A 20,151-nucleotide genomic window follows, 5' to 3' on the forward strand; every position below is an offset into this window, starting at 1 on the left:
GCACTAAGAAAGCATGATCGACTTCATTATAGTAAATGTAATGCATCTGGCATAGGTTGTGTCCTTCATGTGACAAATTTGGAACCGCTGTCGTTTTAACTAATCTGTGCCTAATGGGGGGGGGGGGAGTAAATGAGAAGACAGACCAGACCCAGTCAAACGTATTCAAATCAACGAAAAGAGTCCATCTTCACAATTTTTTACCAGCCTTGATGCCCACAACATGTTCAGGCCAGTCTGAACGATACTGAATATGGTGAGGGGCATTCCCCTTTGTATATTGGCAGTGTCCGATCAGTGACCCAAAGTCATTTAACCCTTTAAAAATACCACTTATTGAAATCTAGAAAAATTGTCAATTTGCCCATTTTGATGCCAGTTTTCATTCCCAGAACCTGTTTGGGCCAGGCTGATCTCAACTGATTTTGATGTGGGGCAGTCCACTCTGTATGTTGGCAGTGTGAAATGTGTGGCCCAAAGTAATTTAACCCTTTAAAAATACCAGTTATTATTCAAATCTGGAAAAAGTGTCCGTCTACCCACCTTGATGCCAGCTTTCATGCCCAGTACCTGTTCGGGCCAGGCTGACCTCTACTGAATTTTATGCGGGGCTTTATTCCCTGTATGTTGGCAGTGTGAAATGAGTGACCCAAAGTCTCTTAAACCTATAAATCACACTTTGTAGTGCCCACTTTGATGCCCATTTTTGTGCCCGCTCTTTTTGTTTTATGCTGTTTTAAAGTGTTTTCACCTCTGGCAGCTCACTGCAACATATTGTATTATTAATATAAGTTTGCCCTTTAATATATTGTTAAAAAAAACAAATACAGAAACTGCTGAGTAAGAAATCAACTTCAGCATAGTCTTTCTCTAGCAGTCTAGCGGCATGTAAACACATTTTTATATCAAAAGCACAAAATATAAATCATTAAAAAAAACTTTATCACTGAGCTAAGCTTCTCTCCCTCTGTTCTGTGCTTCCCTAGAAAGCATACAAGACTTGACAGAGTTGCTTTTACAAATGCGTGTCTTTTTTTTTTTTTTTTTTTTTTTGTTACAGCAGATTTTTGCCATGTTCACACAGGGCAACATGTCCCTCTATTTTCCGTGCAGCCTGGTCTCCTGGGATGACTTTTCATCCCATGTGACCGCCGCAGCCTGTGATTGGCTGCAGCAGTCATATGGATTTTAAATATCATCCCAGCAGGCCGGCTTGGATGGTGAACAGTGGGATGCGTCGCCATGACTATGACGAACTGGGTAAGTGTAAGCCTTTTTTATTTTTTTTCCCCTCCGGAGTTGCAGCTTTTGCAGCGGAATCGCAGCTTCTCGCCGCAACATTTGCTACTTGTTGTGGAATTTACCTCCCCATTCAGAACCCGCAACAGAAAAGCAGCGATTCCGAAGCATGAATTGACATGCTGGGGATTAAAAAACAACTCATCACAGGTCAATTTATGAACTTTGTTTTCAGCTGATATATTTTTTTTTTTTCTCAATTTGTTTAAATCTCATCCTCTCTGCTGCTACTGTATTACTCTGAATTATTCTGCAGCACCGTAAAAGCATGGTGCTGCAGAATAGTGCAGCTGTAGGTGAGGTGCCCAGCTGACACAAATATTTGGGCGCTTGGTTTAGGAGGCAGAAACATTTATTTCGAAACTATTTCTGCCTCTTTGATCTGGAATTACACAGCGCTTACATGGGTCGCTAGAATTTTATTTTTATTTTTTTAGTTAAACAATTATTATTTTAAGTGATAACACATTGTTTTAATTTTTTTCACAAGTCCGGAAATATTATAAATTAGATTCTAATTTATAACATTTCCATGTGCTGGTCACTAGAGGGAGCAGTTCCCAAAATTGCAGCATGGTCAATGTGGTAAAGCAACCTCATTGCTTTATGCTGCAAATTTGGGGTAGACACACTCGCTCTAGTGTCCTCACACAATCTCCCCTCCCTTATTCTGGCTAGTGCCAGGAGAAGGTGGGGGTTGAATCTTCAAACCTCCTACACGGTGTGTCCCCATTTTCTGAGCGAATGCACAGTGTAGGAGGATTAGATACAGTGCTAAGCAGACCGTATAACACGAACATAAATTACCTGCTCCTGCCGCCTCCGCTCCTATGCCTTGCGCCTTAGTTTCCTTGAACATATGGCCGGAAGCCGCAAGTCGTCATCTTACTGTCCGGCAGTGGCTTCTGGTCCACATGAAAATGGCGCCGGATTTCGCTCTGCTAACGAGCTACATTTTGGTCTGTGTGGGAGCCGCGCATGAGCCGTTCCCACACAGACGGCGTACGCTGCAGTGAATGGGACGGCTCCCGTTCGCATTCTCTATGGGGATGTATGTGCCATATTCCATCTCTGTATGTGTCGTTAATCGACACTTACAGAGATTAAAAAAAAAAATGGCAGCCCCCATAGAGAAGTAAAAATAAGAAAAAAGTAGAACACACGAACACAAATAATTTATTTATTTATTTTATCATACTAAAAGCAATATGATAAAAAAAAAATGTCATGACACCTTCCCTTTAATGATCGACAATATATGAAGCTGTGCTACTGCCTCTATAGGTTCCAGGAATCCCATGATAGCCGGTGCAACTGTTATTTAGGGCCTCGTTTACACCTAATTTTTACAGAGTTGGTAGTATACGCCTAGAACTAAAAAAGGTATCTGGACCTATGCTGTACAGTGTCTGCGGCAGACCTATGCCAAACATCTCCTCATGCCCTTTTGGCGTACTTCTTGCAGGTTTCCATATAGGCAACTATACTACGGATCAGTAAAAAATGTAATCCCAAAGTAAAGCTTTATTAGCGAACGTATAACGGCTCAAAATATGTGGATGCGCCATAAATGTCTGAGATTGAAATACTACTTTAGACCTCCTTCACCCACACCCTTACATACGCTTGTTGAAAATGCTTTTTTGAAGTTCTATAGAGAAGCCTATGGGAACATGCCAGAAAAAAATGGCATGCTTGCTGCATTTAAAAAAAAAACTCTACTGAATCCAAAAACGCAACAAACCACAATGCTGCGTATGTAGACTTTTCAATATTTCACTATAGACTTTAAAGTTACGACTGGCCACATGGTTTTGGACCTTTAAAAAAAAAAAAAAAACTGCTGTGAAAACACACACAAAACGCAGCAAAGTGCTGTGTGTGAATCTATCCTCAAATGATTTTAGATTAAAAAAAAAAGTCTATTTTTATTTTTATTTTTTTCTATTTTCCTTCCCCAGAAACGGCCCTATTCTTGTCTTTGTGATATGTCTGGTATTCAAGCTCTGCCCCATTGAAGTCACCACTACTGTATATTCACAATTCTGTCAATTTTATTGCTGTTTATTATCAGGTGTTGCCACGTAACCCCTCCGACTGTTTCTTGATGCCTAATAAATCCTATTTGCAAGGTTCCTTGTAAACGTTGCTTAGAACTTGTCATAATTTACAGTATAGCATAAATAATTCCAGTAAAACATAACCAGTTTAGTAAGACATTCATTGTATATGCCAAAATGCTCTTGAAGGATATACTGGCCATAGGTGTGAGTTTGCATCTCTTAAAGGGGTTTTCCGGAAGCAAAAAATTGTTTCGTTTTAACTAAAAGTAATGTAAAACATATAACTTTATAATGTACTTACGTTTGATTAGATGAATGTAGCGTTGTATCCCCTCTTCCGTCACGTGACCGCTTGGTAATGTAAAATTTGCACTTTCTGTTCATACCCGTCCATTCGCTCCGCTACCTAACTTCCGGTTTCCGGCTTTCACAATGTATGGTTACGTCACAAATGACGTAACTGTACCACGTGTTTCTCCATCTGCTTAGAGCATGCGTGGTTGACACACTCCACCACGCATGCTCTGTTAAATGATATGATTGCGTCTTCAGCAGTCATGTATGTTCGATTGCGCATTCGCAAATTTTACCTATGTGGTGTCTGTGTGTAGTGTGACTGCCGTGTCTTCCGTCGCTCGCTCTCTCCTTCTCCACACCGTGCGAAGCGTATGTGAGGAGGAGGAGGGTGTTTTTTTGCTCCCTGTAGGAGCAGAATCCCTAATCCCCGGCCACAGCTGTGGCAACGCTGTGGCCGGGGATTGGGGATTTCGCTCTAGGAGAAGTCCCTGACTTCACTGTGTCCATATATGCACACAGTGACGTTAGGGACTTCTGAAGTGGAATCCCCAGCGATGTGGCCGGGGATTCCGCTCCAGGAGAACTCTCTGCCTTCACTGTCCATATATGGACACAGTGACGTCAGGGACTTCTGAAGCGGAATCACCGGGGATTCCGCTCCAGGAGAAGTCCCTCACTTCACTGTCCATTATTTTCTATGAGCTTGGACCGCAGAACACGGCCGTAATAAGACATGTTCTTTCTGCGGTCCGGGCTCCTGGGCCATGCACGGACCTTGGAAACCACGGTCGTGTGCAAGGGCCCATAGGAATGAATGGGGCCGCAATTCTCCCGTAGATTTTCGGGGGAATTGCGCCTACAAAAGCACGTTTGTGTGCTTGGGGTCTTACATACATTTTTATAGTAAATTATGTAAAAAAAGAAAAGTTTTACCGCTGTTTGGAGTAGTGTTTGGTGTTTACTGCCCTGTTCAGACAGTTTTTTGCAGGCAGAAAATTCTGCCTCAAAATTCTGCTTGAATTTTGAGGTAGATTTTGATCTGCCTGCACGCCGTTTGCCACGTTTTTCGTGGCGTATTTTGCCCGCGGCCATTGAGCGCCACGGGCAAAAACGCTGCAAAAAACGCTTTCTCTGCCTCCCATTGATGTCAGAGGAGTAAACGCCCGAAGATGGGGCATGTCGCTTTTTCCCCTCAATAGCCGCGGGCAAAAAACGTGGCAAACTGCGTGCAGGCAGGTCAAAATCTGCCTCCAAATTCAAGACAGAATTTTCTGCCAGCAAAAAAACTCAGTGTGAACAGGGCCTAATACAGGATCTCTTGGAACAGATCCAGCAGCTAGTGAGGTAAATGTGCTGACTGGATTGTGTGTACCAAGATGTCTGACTTAGGGTATGTTCACACGGCCAAATTTCAGACGTATACGAGGCGTATTTTGCCTCGTTTTACGTCTGAAAATAGGGCTACAATACGTCGGCAAACATCTGCCCATTCATTTGAATGGGTTTGCCGACGTACTGTGCAGACGACCTGTTATTCACGCGTCGTCGTTTGACAGCTGTCAAACGACTACGCGCAAAAATACAGCCTCGTCAAAAGAAGTGCAGGACACTTCTTTGGACGTTTTTGGAGCTGTTTTGTCATAGACTCCAATGAAAACAGCTCCAAAAACGGACGTAAAAAACGCCGCGAAAACGGCGTGAAAACGCCGCGAAAAATGCGAGTTGGTAAAAAAACGTCTGAAAAGCAGGGTCTGTTTTCCCTTGAAAACAGCTCTGGATTTTCAGATGTTTTTGTTGACTACGTGTGCACATACTCTTAGGTGGAGTGGGCAGACTTACATTTATCAGGCTGTGAAAGGGGCGGGGGAGGGAGATAAGTGCCTGTACTTAGATCAGTGATAGATGGAGGCACAAAGGATAATGATTATTAGTGTGTGTGACAGTGTGCAGGGAGGGAGCTGCCTGCCTGTAATCTGTAATTAGAGCAGGGAAGGACCTGTGAACATAGAGGGGCGTGGCAGTATGCAAATAGCTGAGATGCTTTGGAGGAATGGGGGATGTAAGCTGTCTCCTCAGATGCAGCAGGGGATCATGGGTATGGTGGGTCACAAGACCGGAAACTGACAGCAAGGGATGTAAACACACAGCAAGGGATGTAAACAAACAGAGCAGCCGTGACTATGGAGATCAAACAGAAACTGGTTAGAAGTTTAATAGGGGGTATTAGGGAAGGCAAATCAAGACTGGGGGATACTTTTTAGTCTTTTTTTTTTTTTTTTTTTTCCTGGACAAACCCCTTCAAGGCCTAATTCACACGAGCGTATTTCACGTCCATGTTACGCACGTGAAAGTAACGCACGTCACACGGACCTATGCAAGTCAATGGGGCCATTTAGACATTCAGTGTTTTTCACGCGTGTGTCCGCTGCGTGAAACTCACTGCATGTCCTATACTTGTGCGTTTTCTGCGCATCACGCACCCATTGATGTCAATGGGTGTGTGAAAATCACGAACAGCGCAAGAACGTACATCCGTGTGCTGTGCGTGATTCACGCTACAGTTGCTAAAGAAATTATGAGAAAAATAAAACCACCTCCTTCAGTTTATTTTGCTGACGTAAAAAACGTATGACATACGGATGACATTCGCGCGTAAAGCCACGCGCGCGCGCAAAACTGACACGTTCGTGTGAATAAGGCCTAATGCGTCTATGGTACTAAAACTATCTGTTCAAACGGGGAATTATGAGGAAGACTCACACCCCCCCCCCCTCTTGGCAGTAATTGGCGGGTCGCTGTATATGCAGATACACATCGGCAACAATCACTGTGAGAAGTGTGGGGGACAGAGCCATCATGAAATCAACAGACTCCTAACTGAATCTGTTGTAATATTTGATCACTCCTATTAGACACTATATATTTTTTTGCAGTTTTGGCTAAGAGCAGAATGACCTGCCCCTGTAATATATATGCTTTAACCACTTATTGGACCTTGATGTAATAGTATGTCAAAGGCCTCTGGTATTTCTGGAATGCTGAGATGAGAAAAATGTAAGAACTTTATATGGACCTAAGGGGATTAATAAACAACTGGACAAGATGGTCCTAGAAAATTGACCGCTCAAAATCAGATGCTGATACAAAATATGGAACTATCCATTTTGTATTTAGTCAGGGGACTCTCTTAAACCAGGAGACTAAGAAGAGAAAACTGATTGTTTTTAGGGTGAGTTCACACATAGCAGCAATGTGGCTGAAAAAACTTTCTGACACCCGATTTTTACCTCAAATCCGCGTGGATTTCAAATTTGATTAATTGCCCATGCAGTTTTGCAGAAAACAGTATGACATTGTGGTTTTCGGCTGCACTGTGACTGCTACGTATGAACTCATGCAGTTATGTGCTGGATTAATGGAATCCAGATTTAAGAAATGACACTATCTTCCTAGAATACACAGTTAAAAACCTTTACTAGAAAAAAAGTGAGTAACCACATTACGTGGAAAGGGGCACAGGCTGCAATTCTGACTAGCTACTAGTGTAAACAAGTCATTTATTCTGCTCCTACGTTCTGAGGAAAGGATACCGGAGGAAACCTTGAGATTTTCACGTTGCTGGGCCCCCAATTAGAGAGGTTTTGAAGGGTGAAGGTTTAGCTTAACTTTTCAGTATTTGCTTGCGTTTATTTTTAAAGGCCCTGTTTACATCACATTGTGTGATGTCCGTTTAACGTGTACGTTGGGAACGCTTCCGACATACATGCTAAATGTGTCCATAGGGCCCTATTAGCCTACGGAGGTCAAGAGTGTTTATTAACATGTGTGCATATGAGTGACAGATCCCGCTGTATGGCATCGGTCTCCGGCCACCATTAAACGTAAATGGACAGTTATCACTGACTCTACCCCTTCTTCCCCCCCCCCCCCCCTCGACAGGAGCCTGGATGGCCACCCTACAATCCTGTGCCAGAAAATCGTTAATGTGTTCGTATAAGACAGCACATACTGATCCTTTTTAGATCGCTATGTGCTGTCTTATACGGACACATTAACGATACTGAAGTGTTTAGACATTCCACGGGATGTCTATTCACAATCTCTGCACTTCGTTACTTTTTCTGTGGTAGTTACAGCAGAGCAAGCGTAATCTCGCTGTAACCTGTCACTTACAGCGTAATCTTGCGGGATTACGCTTGCTCTGCTGTAACTACCACAGAAACCGTAACGAAGTGCAGAGATCCCGTGGAATGTCTAAACACTTCAGTATCGTTAATGTGTTAGTATAAGACAGCACATGGTGATCTAAAAGGATCCCTATGCGCTGAGTAAATGAATGGAGAGGAGTGCATGACGCTGATTGGTCAGCGTCATACACTACTCTGTACAGCGCCCACTTGGTCAATAGTAAAACACGCCCAGCTGTCCATTGAGAAACTCATTGGCATAAATCTAAAATCGCTAATAAAGTGGTGAAAATCGTTTTGAAGGGGGTGGCTTTGGGCTAGGTTTTAGGCTGGAGAGCACTCCCAGGGCTTATGACTCAGCGTTCCAGGCAAACATGCCCCGTGTGCCAGCTGTGGCACACGTGTCATAGGTTGCTGACCCGTGGTCTATGGTAATGGTTGCCACTGTTTGGGCATCCATCCCACCCTCTACTTCGTTTACATTTTGGGCCTACATTTGAAGTATACCCTGTGGAAAAACTCCCAACGTAATGTGAACAGAATCAACTTTCTTTCCTTACATTTCTATCCAGTGTGGAACACCGGCTGTGTATATCTTTTCTACAAATGTTTTCATAATAATAATATTCTTAACCTGCTTGGTGACTTTATTATGTGAAAATTATTCTGATTTAAATCCTATTTTCTTGATATTGGATTTCTAATAATTATTTTTTTTTTTTTTAGATAGACTCTCCTGGTCATCAAAAAACACCCATTTCAGACAAACCTTGTGATGGATCGATATCGTTATTTTATATTCAATCAGCGGAGTATGGTGGTACTTGGAATCCTCCAAATCGCATGTGCCGGGGTGTCTGTAGTATGTGGCTTCATGGACGGAGCCTTTCGTATAGACTCCACATTGGGGAGAACGAGAGCCCCTCTGTGGGCTGGAATGGTAATGCACTTTATTTCCAAAAGGTTATCCAATCTTTGTCTACACCATACCCCTAGTAATCTGTAAAGGAGATGTCTGGTTTGCATAGCTCCTTTTTGTCTTAAAGGTCCCCTGATAATAAGCTGTTAATTGGGTGAGCGGGTCCCACTGCTAAGAATCCTTTACAACCAGCTGTTATCCTTGGGGGGAGGTGTTTTCTGCAATGAGGCAGGGAAAATAAAGCGGTACACAGCGGAAATCAACAGATTGGTTATTATGTTATTTGCTTCTAGAAATTTTTTATATTTTTCAGTACGGAAACCCAACCGTAAGTGTTCAATTTCCCTACGAGTAAATCTTTGAACACTGTTCTATTAAAAAAAAAATAAAAATGTATTCTGGAGTTTAATGCAACTTTTGAATTGGTTTTTATTTAAAAAAAAAAATAATTTTACTTTTTGAGATACAGCTTCGATGTGTCGTGGATGCATAGAAGCTTTATCTTGTGCTGAAACCCAAAGCAGCCAGGTCAGCGGGACTGACGACTTCGGTTATCAATCACATCTAAGTTAACTAAAGTTTTTACTTTGGGGCCGGTCACCGACTCCCGTGCGGCGAGATCACAGGAGCCGTTGTGTTCCTATGGCAGCCGGGAGCCTTGTGAACGCTCCAAAGCAGCAGGTCTCTGTGGCAGGTCTTAACAGCAATGCACTTATTTTGCCATAGACTGCAATACTTTGATATTGCAGTCTATGTCATAAGATATTTAATGATTGCAGGTTCAAACCCCCTACGGGGGCTAAAACATGAGATGTAACACTCCCAAGATAGACCTCCTACATGGGTTGTGGAGATGCCTTAAATTAACCCCATACTGGGAGGAGATAATGCTTATTACTGATACGTGGGGGTTGTCTCTCCCCTTAGACCCTTTTTATTTTATGTGGTACCGGATTCTTCACAATCTCCGCAAGCCTTACATGCATTATTGTTGGTAGCTAAACACTGCATTCTGGCCCATTGGCTTAAAGGGAATATGTTGCCAGCAAAACATGTTTGTTTTTTTTTTAGTTAAACAATTAGTGTGTAGGTGATTAAACATTGTTCTAATTTTTTTTTATTTTTTTCACGAGTCAGGAAATATTATAAATTGGATTCAATTTATAATATTTCCCAGCACTGGTCACTAGATGGAGCAATTCCCAAAATTGCAGCATTGCATGTGGTAAAGCAACCACATTGCTTTATGCTGCAAAATTGGGAGAAAATCCCTCGCTCTAGTGAGCTCTCAGAATCCCCCCCCCTCCTTTATCCTGGCTAGTGCCGGGAGAAACGAGGGGTTTGAACGGTCTAACCTCCTACACTGTGTGTCGCCATTTTTTGAGCTAACACACAGTGTAGAAGGTTTACATACACTAGTAAAACACACTGAAACACGAACATACATAGAAATCACTTACCTGCTCCAGTCGCCGCCGCTCCCTCCGGTCCGTCCGCTCTGTCTGCTGCCGCTGCTCCATGTGCACAAGTCCGGAAGCCGGGACAGGAAGTAGTAATCTTACTGCCCGGCCGCGACTTCCGGTCCACAGGAAAATGGCGCCGGACGGCGCGGATTTTCTAGTCGGACTGTGTGGGAGCGGCACATGCGCCGTTCCCACACACACGGCGTACACCATAGTGGATGGAACGGGCCCCGTTCGCAGTCCCTATGGGACTGGAGCTGCCGTATTCCATGTCTGTATGTGTCGTTAATCGACACATACAGAAATGGAAAAAAAAATGGCAGCCCCCATAGGGAAGAAAAAGTGTAAAAATAGAAAAAAGTAACACACAAACACACAAATATAAACGTTTTTAATAAAACCCTAACATAAAACTGATATAAAAAAAAAATGTTGGTGACACTGTTCCTTTAAAGAGGCTCTGTCACCACATTATAAGTATTTCCTACATAATCTGATCGGTGTTGTAATGTAGATAACAGTGGTTTTTATTTTGAAAAACTCATTTTTTTATCAATTTGTGAGCAATTTTAGATTTATTCTGATTAGTTTCTTATTAGACAACTGGGTGTGTTTTTATCTTTTTGACCAAGTGGGCGTTGTAAAGAGAAGTGTATGACGCTGACCAATCAGCGTCAAACACTTCTCTCCATGTCCATTTGTACACTGCACAGCGTGATCTCGTGAGATCAGGCTGTACTGTCACATACTCCCACATTAACTTTACTGAAGTGTCGAGAGTGAATAGACCTTGCCTCCAGCCAGGACGCAATGTCTATTCACACTCCCGACACTTCAGTAAAGTTTTTGTGGGACTTACACACACAGCACAGCATGCAGTCATTCACAGCAAGATCACACTGTGCTGTGATGAAGTCCCACACAAACATTACCGAAGTGTCGGGAGTGTGAATAGACATCGCGTTCTGGCTGGCGGCAATGTCTATTTACTCAAGACATTTCAGTAAAGTTAACGTGGGTGTATGTAAAATTGATCTCGCGAGATCACGCAGTGCTGAGTACAAATGGACATGAACGGAGAGAAGTTTTTGACGCTGATTGGTCAGCGTCATACACTTCTCTTTACAACGCCCACTTGGTCAAAAGGTAAAACACACCCAGTTGTCTATTAAGAAACTAATTAGCATAAATCTAAAATTGTTCATAATTTGTATATAGAAAACCACTGTTCTCTGCGTTACAGCACCGATCACATTATGTAGGAGATAGGGCACTTATAATGTGGTGACAGAGCCTCTTTAAGCCGCAGATCATATCAACTGCTGATTTTATATCACAAATGAAAAAGTTTATTCACATGGATAAACTGGATATTGAACGAATGGCTGAAGCAAAGGCTTCTAAGTTCTTCCAGAAATAGAAGTCTTTCATATGCAAACAATTCTGAACACATGAAATTTCAGAGTTGATGCCCCATTTTTATTCTACATCGTGGTACATGAGTAGCGACATTGCTAGTACGTAGGGTAATCTGAAAGTTTAGAGGCTGTTAGAATCTGAATCAGCACTGTTAATCAGGTGAATCTAATCTAATATACGCTACTTAAAAGTTTCACATCAGTCTGTCCTTGTAATGTCATTACAACGTGATAATTTTAGGGGAGTTCAGAGTTTTTTGACGCGGAAACCGCGCCGCAAAACGCGCCGAAAATGCCTCCCATTGATTTCAATGGGAGGCGGAGGGACATGCCCTATCTTTGGGCGTTTACGCCTCTGACCTCCCATTGACATCAATGGGAGGCAGAGACAGCGCATTTCTCTGCGTTTTATGCTCGTGGCGCTCAATGACTGCGGGTGAGAAACGCCACCAAAATCGGCGTGCAGGCAGAGTAAAATCTGCCTCAAAATTCCAAACAGAATTTTGAGGCAGATTTTCCTCCTGCAAAAAAATGTGTGAACCCAGCCTTACACGGAGTATTTTGACAAGTTTTTTGACGCGGAAACCGCGTCGCAAAACTCGTCAAAAACGGCCCGAAAATGCCTCCCATTGATTTCAATGGGAGGCGTCGCCGTCTTTTTCCCGCAAGCCGTAAAACTGCCTCGCGGGAAAAAGAAGCGACATGCCCTATCTTCGGGCGTTTCCGCCTCTGACCTCCCATTGACTTCAATGGGAGGCAGAGAAAGCGTATTTCGCAGTGTTTTATGCCCGCGGCGCTCAATGGCCGCAGGCGAAAACGCCGCGAAAATCGGCGTTCAGGGAGAGGAAAATCTGCCTCAAACTTCCAAACGGAATTTTGAGGCAGATATTCCTCCTGCAAAATACTCCGTGTGAACATAGCCTTATTTTAATGTCCTTGAGCATTGCGGGATGTGGGGTTTTGTTAGATTGTTTCACCGTTTATGTATCGACTGAAAGAAACCAGTCATTTTGATGATTCATTTTTATTGTAAAATTTACAGTCGATCATACATTCTTATCATTGCTTTGTTGTACAAATCTTTTAAAAATCAATAAAACGTTTAAAATAGTTTAATTTTTTTTTTTTTTTTTTTTTTAAAACCTTCACATCACCTCCCTTTTCATAGATCACATATAAAAAGAAGCAAACATGAACACATTAGGTATCCCCACATCTGATAATGCCGAACTATAAAAATATAAAAATGTTGTAGTGGGGAAAAAAGATCAAAATGGCTGATCGCCCTTTTATTGCCACTTCAACCCCCCCAAAAAAATTTAATAAAAGGTGATCGAAATGCTAGACATTCTCCAAAATGGTATCAATAAAAGTTATATCTCTCCCCGTACAAAAAGACGCCTTACACAGCTTTATAAAGTTACAGGGGTTACAATATGGCGATGCAAAATAATTTTTGTTTCTTTCAAAGGTTTAGAATTTTTTTTAAAGGTACTAAAACATAACAAAAACTATATAAATTTGATATCCCCATGATCGTAGTGACCCACAGAATAAAGGTTACGTGTCGTTTTCACCGTACAGTAAACACCGTAACAACAAAACCCATAAGAAAATAGCGGAACTGCGGTTTTTTCCAATTCCACCCAATTCTGAATTTTTTTTCCCCAGCTTCCCAGTATAACACACATAATATTAAATAGTGCCATTAGGAAGTACAATTTGTCCAGTAAAAATTAAACCCTCGTGGCTGTGTCAACGAAAAAATAAAGTTATAGGCGGGGAGGAAAAAAACAAAATCATAATAACAAAAATTAGTCTGGTCCTGAAAGGGTTAAACCCATTGTCTCTCTACCCCCGCAAAGCGCTTGTGTTGCGCCAATGGATTTCCTATTAAGGGCACGCAGGACCCGCTGTCACTGAATCGATCAGTGCCGCTGACCTGACTGGGCCCACTACACTTTGTGGGGCCCACTCGGCTGCCGGAATCCCCGGCCAGAGTGTTGCTGACAGGATTCTGCTTCTAGAGGGAGCCCCTGTCTAGGAGGCGGCGTAACTACCGCTGTAACGCCCATAGCAGCTGCTACGGGGCCCGCAAAATGAGGGGGCCTGTACTGCCGGCATGGGCCCTCCTATGCCCAGTGGCCCAGCTAGCAGCCGCTATGGCTGCTACAGCAGTAGCGACGCCACATGCAATAGTATTGCTCCCTACTCTGCCAGTGGGAATCTGGCTCTGGGGTTGCCCCTGACATCCCTGTCCATATATGGACAGTGATGACTGTCCATATATGGACCGTGACGTCAGGAGCAGAGCAGAGTTCTAGTAGCGCTCTGCCATGGACTTTGGCTCCGGTATTGCCCCTTACATTACTATCCATATATGCACAGTGATTTTGGACATCACTATCCACATATGAAGTGGAATCCCCGGCCAGAGCATCAACAATGCTCGATTAGTGATTCCACTCCTAGAGGGAGCCCCAAAGGCGCTACCTACATGGAGTGGGTGGGGGGCTGCTTGGCGCTACCTACAGGGAGTGGGGGGGGGGTGGTGCGTGGCGGAACCTACAGGGAGTGGGGGGGGGTCTGCATGGTGCTACCTACAGGGAGTGGGGGGGTCTGCATGGTGCTATCTACAGTGGGCACTAAGTTTATGGGGGGTACAAACTGGGAGCCTAACTTCTTTATGGGGGCACAAACTGAAGTTTTCTGCCGCAGTGCGTTCCCCCGCAATGGGGCCCACTAAGTCTGTGTTGCCCAGGGGGCGTGGCCTAGCAGCAGATGTAAGAGGACGTGTGTGGCTGGAGCTCCTGCTGTATTCATCCTGAAAGTACAGATTATCCCTGAATTACCCGGTAATATTCACCGAGCTGGAGGCTGGGAGGCTGGAGGAGTCGGTACCGCTTAATACAGCTACAATGACCCGTTCTAAGAAGCAAAAAACGCCGCCGGCGAGTCCGGGGCCGAGGAGGCAAGATGGCGTCGAGGAGACTGAATGCAGGAGCAGGCCCATGCGGTCTGAGGCGGCAGACAGGCTGGAGAGATTTGCAAGAACCCCTCGTGCGAGCGGATCTGCAGCAGGCAAGACGCCGGTGGCTGGCAGTGGGAAGGCAGACAACATGGCCTCCGGTTCCAGATACTCCGTGCTGGGAGAGGACACGGTGAGTGAGGAGGAGGAAGAGCTGGGGAGTCAGCGGCGGGACAGGCATGTGGAGGAAGATGGCGGCAGAACGCATAGCAGGAGAGACCAGGTGAAGGAGCCTTCCCTTGCGGATATATTCGCTGCGGTAAAGCAGAACTCCTCAATTTTATCTGTGCTGACCGGGCAGGTGGGAAGCCTGAAGGAAGATATTCTGCTGTTACGTAATGACTTACAGAAAGTGGCAGAAAGAACCACAGTTATTGAGGGGAGAGTGTCTGAAGTGGAAGATGTTCTGCCGGAGCTCAGGCGGGATGTGCAGTCTCAGTCCTTGGCGGTGGTGGCCCTGCAGGCTAAGGCGGATGATTTAGAGAATCGGCTACGCAGAAACAACGTGCGTTTGGTCGGAGTGCCGGAAAAAACGGAGGGCAATAACTCGGATGAGTTTTTTGAAAAATGGCTGCTGGAGCAGTTTGGCCGGGATGAATTGTCTCCTTTTTATATGCTGTTGAAAGAGCGCACAGAGTGCCTACCAGACCGGGACCACCGGGGAGGCCCCCGAGGTCGGTCTTAGTGAAGCTGTTGCACTACAAGGACAGAGATAAGATCCTGAGGAAGGCAAGGGAACGGCAGGATATCTCCATCAATGGCGCCAAAATATCCTTTTATCCGGATTTCTCCGCGGAGGTACAGAAGAAGCGGCTGCAATATTGGGATGTAAAGAAACGTCTGAGGAACTTGTCCATACCATATTCCATGATGTATCCGGCCAAATTGCGGGTGGTTGCTTTTGGGACTGCTTCATTCTTTGAGAACCCCAGAGAGGCTGCAAGATGGCTGGATAGCAATGAGGCACGGTTGCGGAGACCGGCGGGAGAAGAAGATGCGTGAAAGCCGCCTGGGCGGTGAAGTCTGGAGCCATGTTGGCGTTTATGGGACTGTAGCATATTATATGTTATTATGCAGTTCTCCGAAGTGTGTGAACACCCTTGTCTGAAACACCGCAGGGTGGTATCCTTTTAACAAGAATGGCCGCACCTGACGGCAATGTTATTGAGGGAATGTTATTGGGTACCTAATGTATCTGTAAAATCTGCTGATTGTGTGGGATTGTTTAATACATGCGAATAGCAGTGGGAGCCAGCGCTCACTGGAAGTGGTGAGAAAGTTAAACGGTTCAAAGGGAGATGCCAGTAGGGCATGTTAAAAGTTCGCACTATGGTGCGTTTCTGCTGGATAGGAGAGACAGTACATGTCGCTCTGACCCTTTTCGGAGGGGAGGTTTTGTTGGGGGGGAGGGGAGGAGGGAGGGAACGCACGGCCTAATATCTTGACTGGAGGAGTAACAGATTTCTTAAAGATATGACGCCTGATGGGATCGGTTAAATGTCTATCCTGGAACGTCCGGGGAATACGGGAAGCTAGGAAACGGCAGGCAATCTTTAACTGTGTTAAACAGCAAAATGCCCTGATAGTGGGGCTGCAAGAAACGCATCTGACTAGAGAGTCTGTATCCTTATTGCAGAGAGTGTGGATCGCACATGGGTTTCACTCCTTTCATACGACTTATTCCAGGGGGGTGAGTTTGCTGATACACAGGAGTCTTCCCTTTGTCTGTCATTCGTCCTTTTCTGATGAGGAGGGGAGGTATGTGGGAGTGCATTGTACTATATATCACTGGGAGTGTATTCTGGTAGTGCTGTATATCCCTCCGCCTTATTCTAGCACTGTACTGAAACGAGTTACGGAGAAACTCTCCAGGTGGCCTGAGGTACCGCTAATTGTGATGGGGGATTTTAATGCAGTGATGTCTGAAGGGTTGGACAGGTTTCATAGAGGAGGAGGAGGGCAAAGAGGAGATCTGACCGCCTTTGGAAGATTAATGGAGGAATTGGGTCTGCGGGATATTTGGAGAGATAAACATCCAGGGGTGAGGCAGTACTCGTGTGCATCATCCACATTTCAGTCACTTTCGCGAATAGACTTGGTAGCATGCTCAGCTTCAGCGGTGCCGTACATAGCGCAAATAGAGTACCTACAGAGGGCATTGTCAGACCACTCTCCGATGGCGGTGACGCTGGAAGTGGGTGTAAGGCATACCACGAACCCCGGGAATTGGAAGCTGAATGCGTTTTGGTTAAGATTGATGGATGGCGAGGAAATACGGAACCTGATAAAAGAATATTTTAATTTTAATACTGAGTCAGTGCCGCGGGGAGTGTTATGGGATGCCATGAAAGCATGGCTGAGAGGAGTATTCATTCAAAATATTAAACGAATTAAAACTAAATCCAGGCAGTTGGGAGAAAGTTTAGAGGAGCGGGTGACAGAAACAGAAGGGAGACATGTAGAAGAGGGATCCGAGGAGACACTTCGACATTGGGTGGAGGCACAGACGCTGTTAAAAAATCACCAACTAACAATGGCGGATAATAAACGACTATTCCTTAAACAGCAATATTATGAAGAAGGGGAAATGGCGGGGAGATTACTCGCTAGGATGGCAAAACCGCATGGGGGCAATAATTTCATTCATGGCCTTAGGGGGGAGGGGGGAGGGTGGAGACAGACACGGGGCAAATCCTGCAAATATTCCAGCGGTTTTACACTGACCTATATACATCCAAAGTGCATTACGACACACAGCAATTGGACGAGTACCTGGGAAACATTAATTTGCCTACCTTGGGCCGGGAGGACCGTGAAAGTTTGGAGACCCCTATTTCACTAGAGGAGTTGGAACAGGCGATAAGAGATATGGCAAGTGAGAAAGCTCCGGGTCCAGATGGGTTACCGGGGGAAATCTATAAGGAATATGGGACGGAACTAGCGCCAGAATATTTGAGTACTTTGCAGGATAGTTTTGACAGAGGTAAACTACCAGACTCCCTATATGAGGCTACGATAGTGGTTCTCCCAAAAGAGGGGAAAGACAGTCAATTACCGGAGTCCTACAGACCAATATCCTTGTTGACATCGGATGTCAAGATTTTGGCAAAGATATTGGCACTGCGGCTGAACAGGGTGGTACAGCATGTTGTGCATGAAGACCAATCGGGGTTCATGCCCTCCAAATCGACAGCGGTCAACCTCAGGCGGCTGTTTTTAAATCTTCAGGCGGCACCGGATGAGCAAGGAGGAAGGGCGGTGCTAACGTTAGATGCTGCAAAAGCGTTCGACTGCGTAGAATGGGGGTATTTATGGCGGGTAATAGAAAAGATGGGATTCGGCCCTAACTTCGTAAAGTGGGTACAGTTGCTGTATGTGGCCCCTACAGCCCGCATACGGGTGAATGGTGCAATGTCTGAGAAATTTTCACTGGCCCGGGGTACACGACAGGGGTGCCCACTGTCACCATTACTATTCACCTTGGCGGTGGAGCCACTGGCGTGCCTCATAAGACAGGAGGAGCGTATAAGAGGCTTGCAATATGGGGAAATGGAGGAAAAAATTTCATTATATGCAGACGACATTTTAATATATATGACGGACACGGAGAATACACTGCAGGTAGTAATGGATACGATCACAAGGTTTGGGGAGTTCTCGGGATTAAATATTAACTGGACCAAGTCTGCTTTGATGCCACTTGATACATTGAATATTGTAGATACTGGAGTGGGAATCCGGATTCCGATAGTCTCTGAATTTACGTATCTAGGGGTTAAGGTGACGGCTGGGGTCCAAGACTATATGTCTTTGAATGTCTCACCACTGCTGCTTAAGGTGAAACAAAAGGTGGATGCCTGGAACAGGCTCCCGCTCTCTGCTCTGGGGAGGACTAACCTAATCAAGATGATCCTTATGCCTCAAGTTTTATACTTTCTTCATAACTCCCCAGTATGGATACCTAAGCAATGGTTCAGACGATTGCACAATCTCTTTCGGGATCTGGTATGGAAAAAAGGGGTTCCAAGGATTAAATTGGAGAAATTGCAATTGCCCAAAGATGAAGGGGGGGTCGCGCTGCCAAATGCCTGGATATATTACCTGGCTGCCCAGAGCCAACAATTTAAGGGATGGGAGGACACAGAGACTTGGGGTGCCAGTGCACGTTTATTGTCATACATGGGGGGAGGACACAATCCACTAGAGAGTCTGGAAGCGCATACCTTTAAGAGATTGGCGAGTGCTAAACCAACGTTACTCCTGATACATAAAGTATGGTGGCAATGCAAACAAATCCTGGGAGTGGGAATGTGCACCAAATATACTCCCCTATGGCATAATCCGGTCCTGTGGGAATTATACCAATTAGAGGGCATGCAAAAATGGGAGTTGGCAGGGGTTAGACGAATACAACACTTATATGATGATAACGGGCTGAGATCATTTCAGCAGTTGAAGGACCTATTTCCACTAGAGTACAATATGTTTTATCAATATTTGCAGATCCGCCATGCCCTACAGGCGCAGGCGCAGGTAGTGGACCTGACGGTCTGTGCTCTTGGGGTCCTGGAGTATGTGGGAAGGGCTGACACGACCAAAGGCCTGATCTCAATGGCGTACAGGAGCTTACTGTCCAAACACCTGGGAAACCCAATGATGCTGGTAAAAGCGAAATGGGAACGGGATGTTGGTCCATTGACTGAGGAGGAGTGGGAGGAGATATTAGCATCCACATGTCACTTATCGCTCAGTCTGGCGCAGAGGAGATCACAACTCTTCCTGATACATAGAGTGTATCGCACCCCGTGGGTATTAAAACAGATGGGTATTAGAGCGGATGCTAAATGTCCTAGGTGCACGGAAGAGAAAGCGGATATACTGCATATGTTTTGGTCATGTGAGGCTCTGAGGACCCTATGGGGGGAAATATTGGATCTGATAAAACAGGTGTATGGTCGGGAATTGGCGGCAGACCCTAAAGTTATGTTGTTGGGAGCAGTGGGAGAATTGGAGTGTGACAGAATGGCAAACCTGGCAATTGCCAAGATATTATATCAAACAAGGAAATGCATTGCTAAACACTGGCTGGATGAGGAGCCACCAGGGATGAGGGAAATTGTAGGAATGGTGAACTATAATATCCTGATGGAGCATAAGATATTTTCTAAAAGGGGCACGGGGAAAAAAAAATTTGAGAAACAATGGAGCAGATGGATGGCCTGTCCTGAGGTGCTGACACCTGAACTGAGCAGAATAAGGGCGAGAGTCGTCTGAGGAACTGGAGGTGGTAGAGTCTGGAGCAAAAAGGGGTGGAGGAGAAACCTGATAAGAGAAATGTGCTCTGGCCAGGATTGGTACTAGAAACAAAGGGCAGAGATATAGTGGGGGGCCGTGCGGGGAGGGGGGAAAGGGGGGAAGTTGGGGATTTCCTGATATGCTGTCATTATTGTATACGATGTTGGAAAATTGAAATGTGA

At 44.9% G+C, this 20,151-nt stretch overlaps 1 protein-coding gene across 1 annotated transcript in view; it reads left to right on the forward strand.

Moving 5' to 3' along the window:
* The first annotated feature begins 5,752 nt into the window (after positions 1 to 5,752).
* LOC142737509 (uncharacterized) overlaps positions 5,753 to 20,151 on the forward strand; it is a 49,588-nt gene continuing 35,189 nt past the window's right edge. The window contains exons 1-2 of the mRNA XM_075849705.1: positions 5,753 to 5,860; positions 8,573 to 8,786. Coding sequence (XP_075705820.1) covers positions 8,622 to 8,786 — 165 coding nt within the window. The 5' untranslated portion in view covers positions 5,753 to 5,860; positions 8,573 to 8,621. The remainder of the gene's footprint in view (positions 5,861 to 8,572; positions 8,787 to 20,151) is intronic.

The sequence above is a fragment of the Rhinoderma darwinii genome, chromosome 1 (genome assembly GCF_050947455.1).
Source record: "Rhinoderma darwinii isolate aRhiDar2 chromosome 1, aRhiDar2.hap1, whole genome shotgun sequence".
NCBI classification, from domain to species: Eukaryota; Metazoa; Chordata; class Amphibia; order Anura; family Rhinodermatidae; genus Rhinoderma; species Rhinoderma darwinii.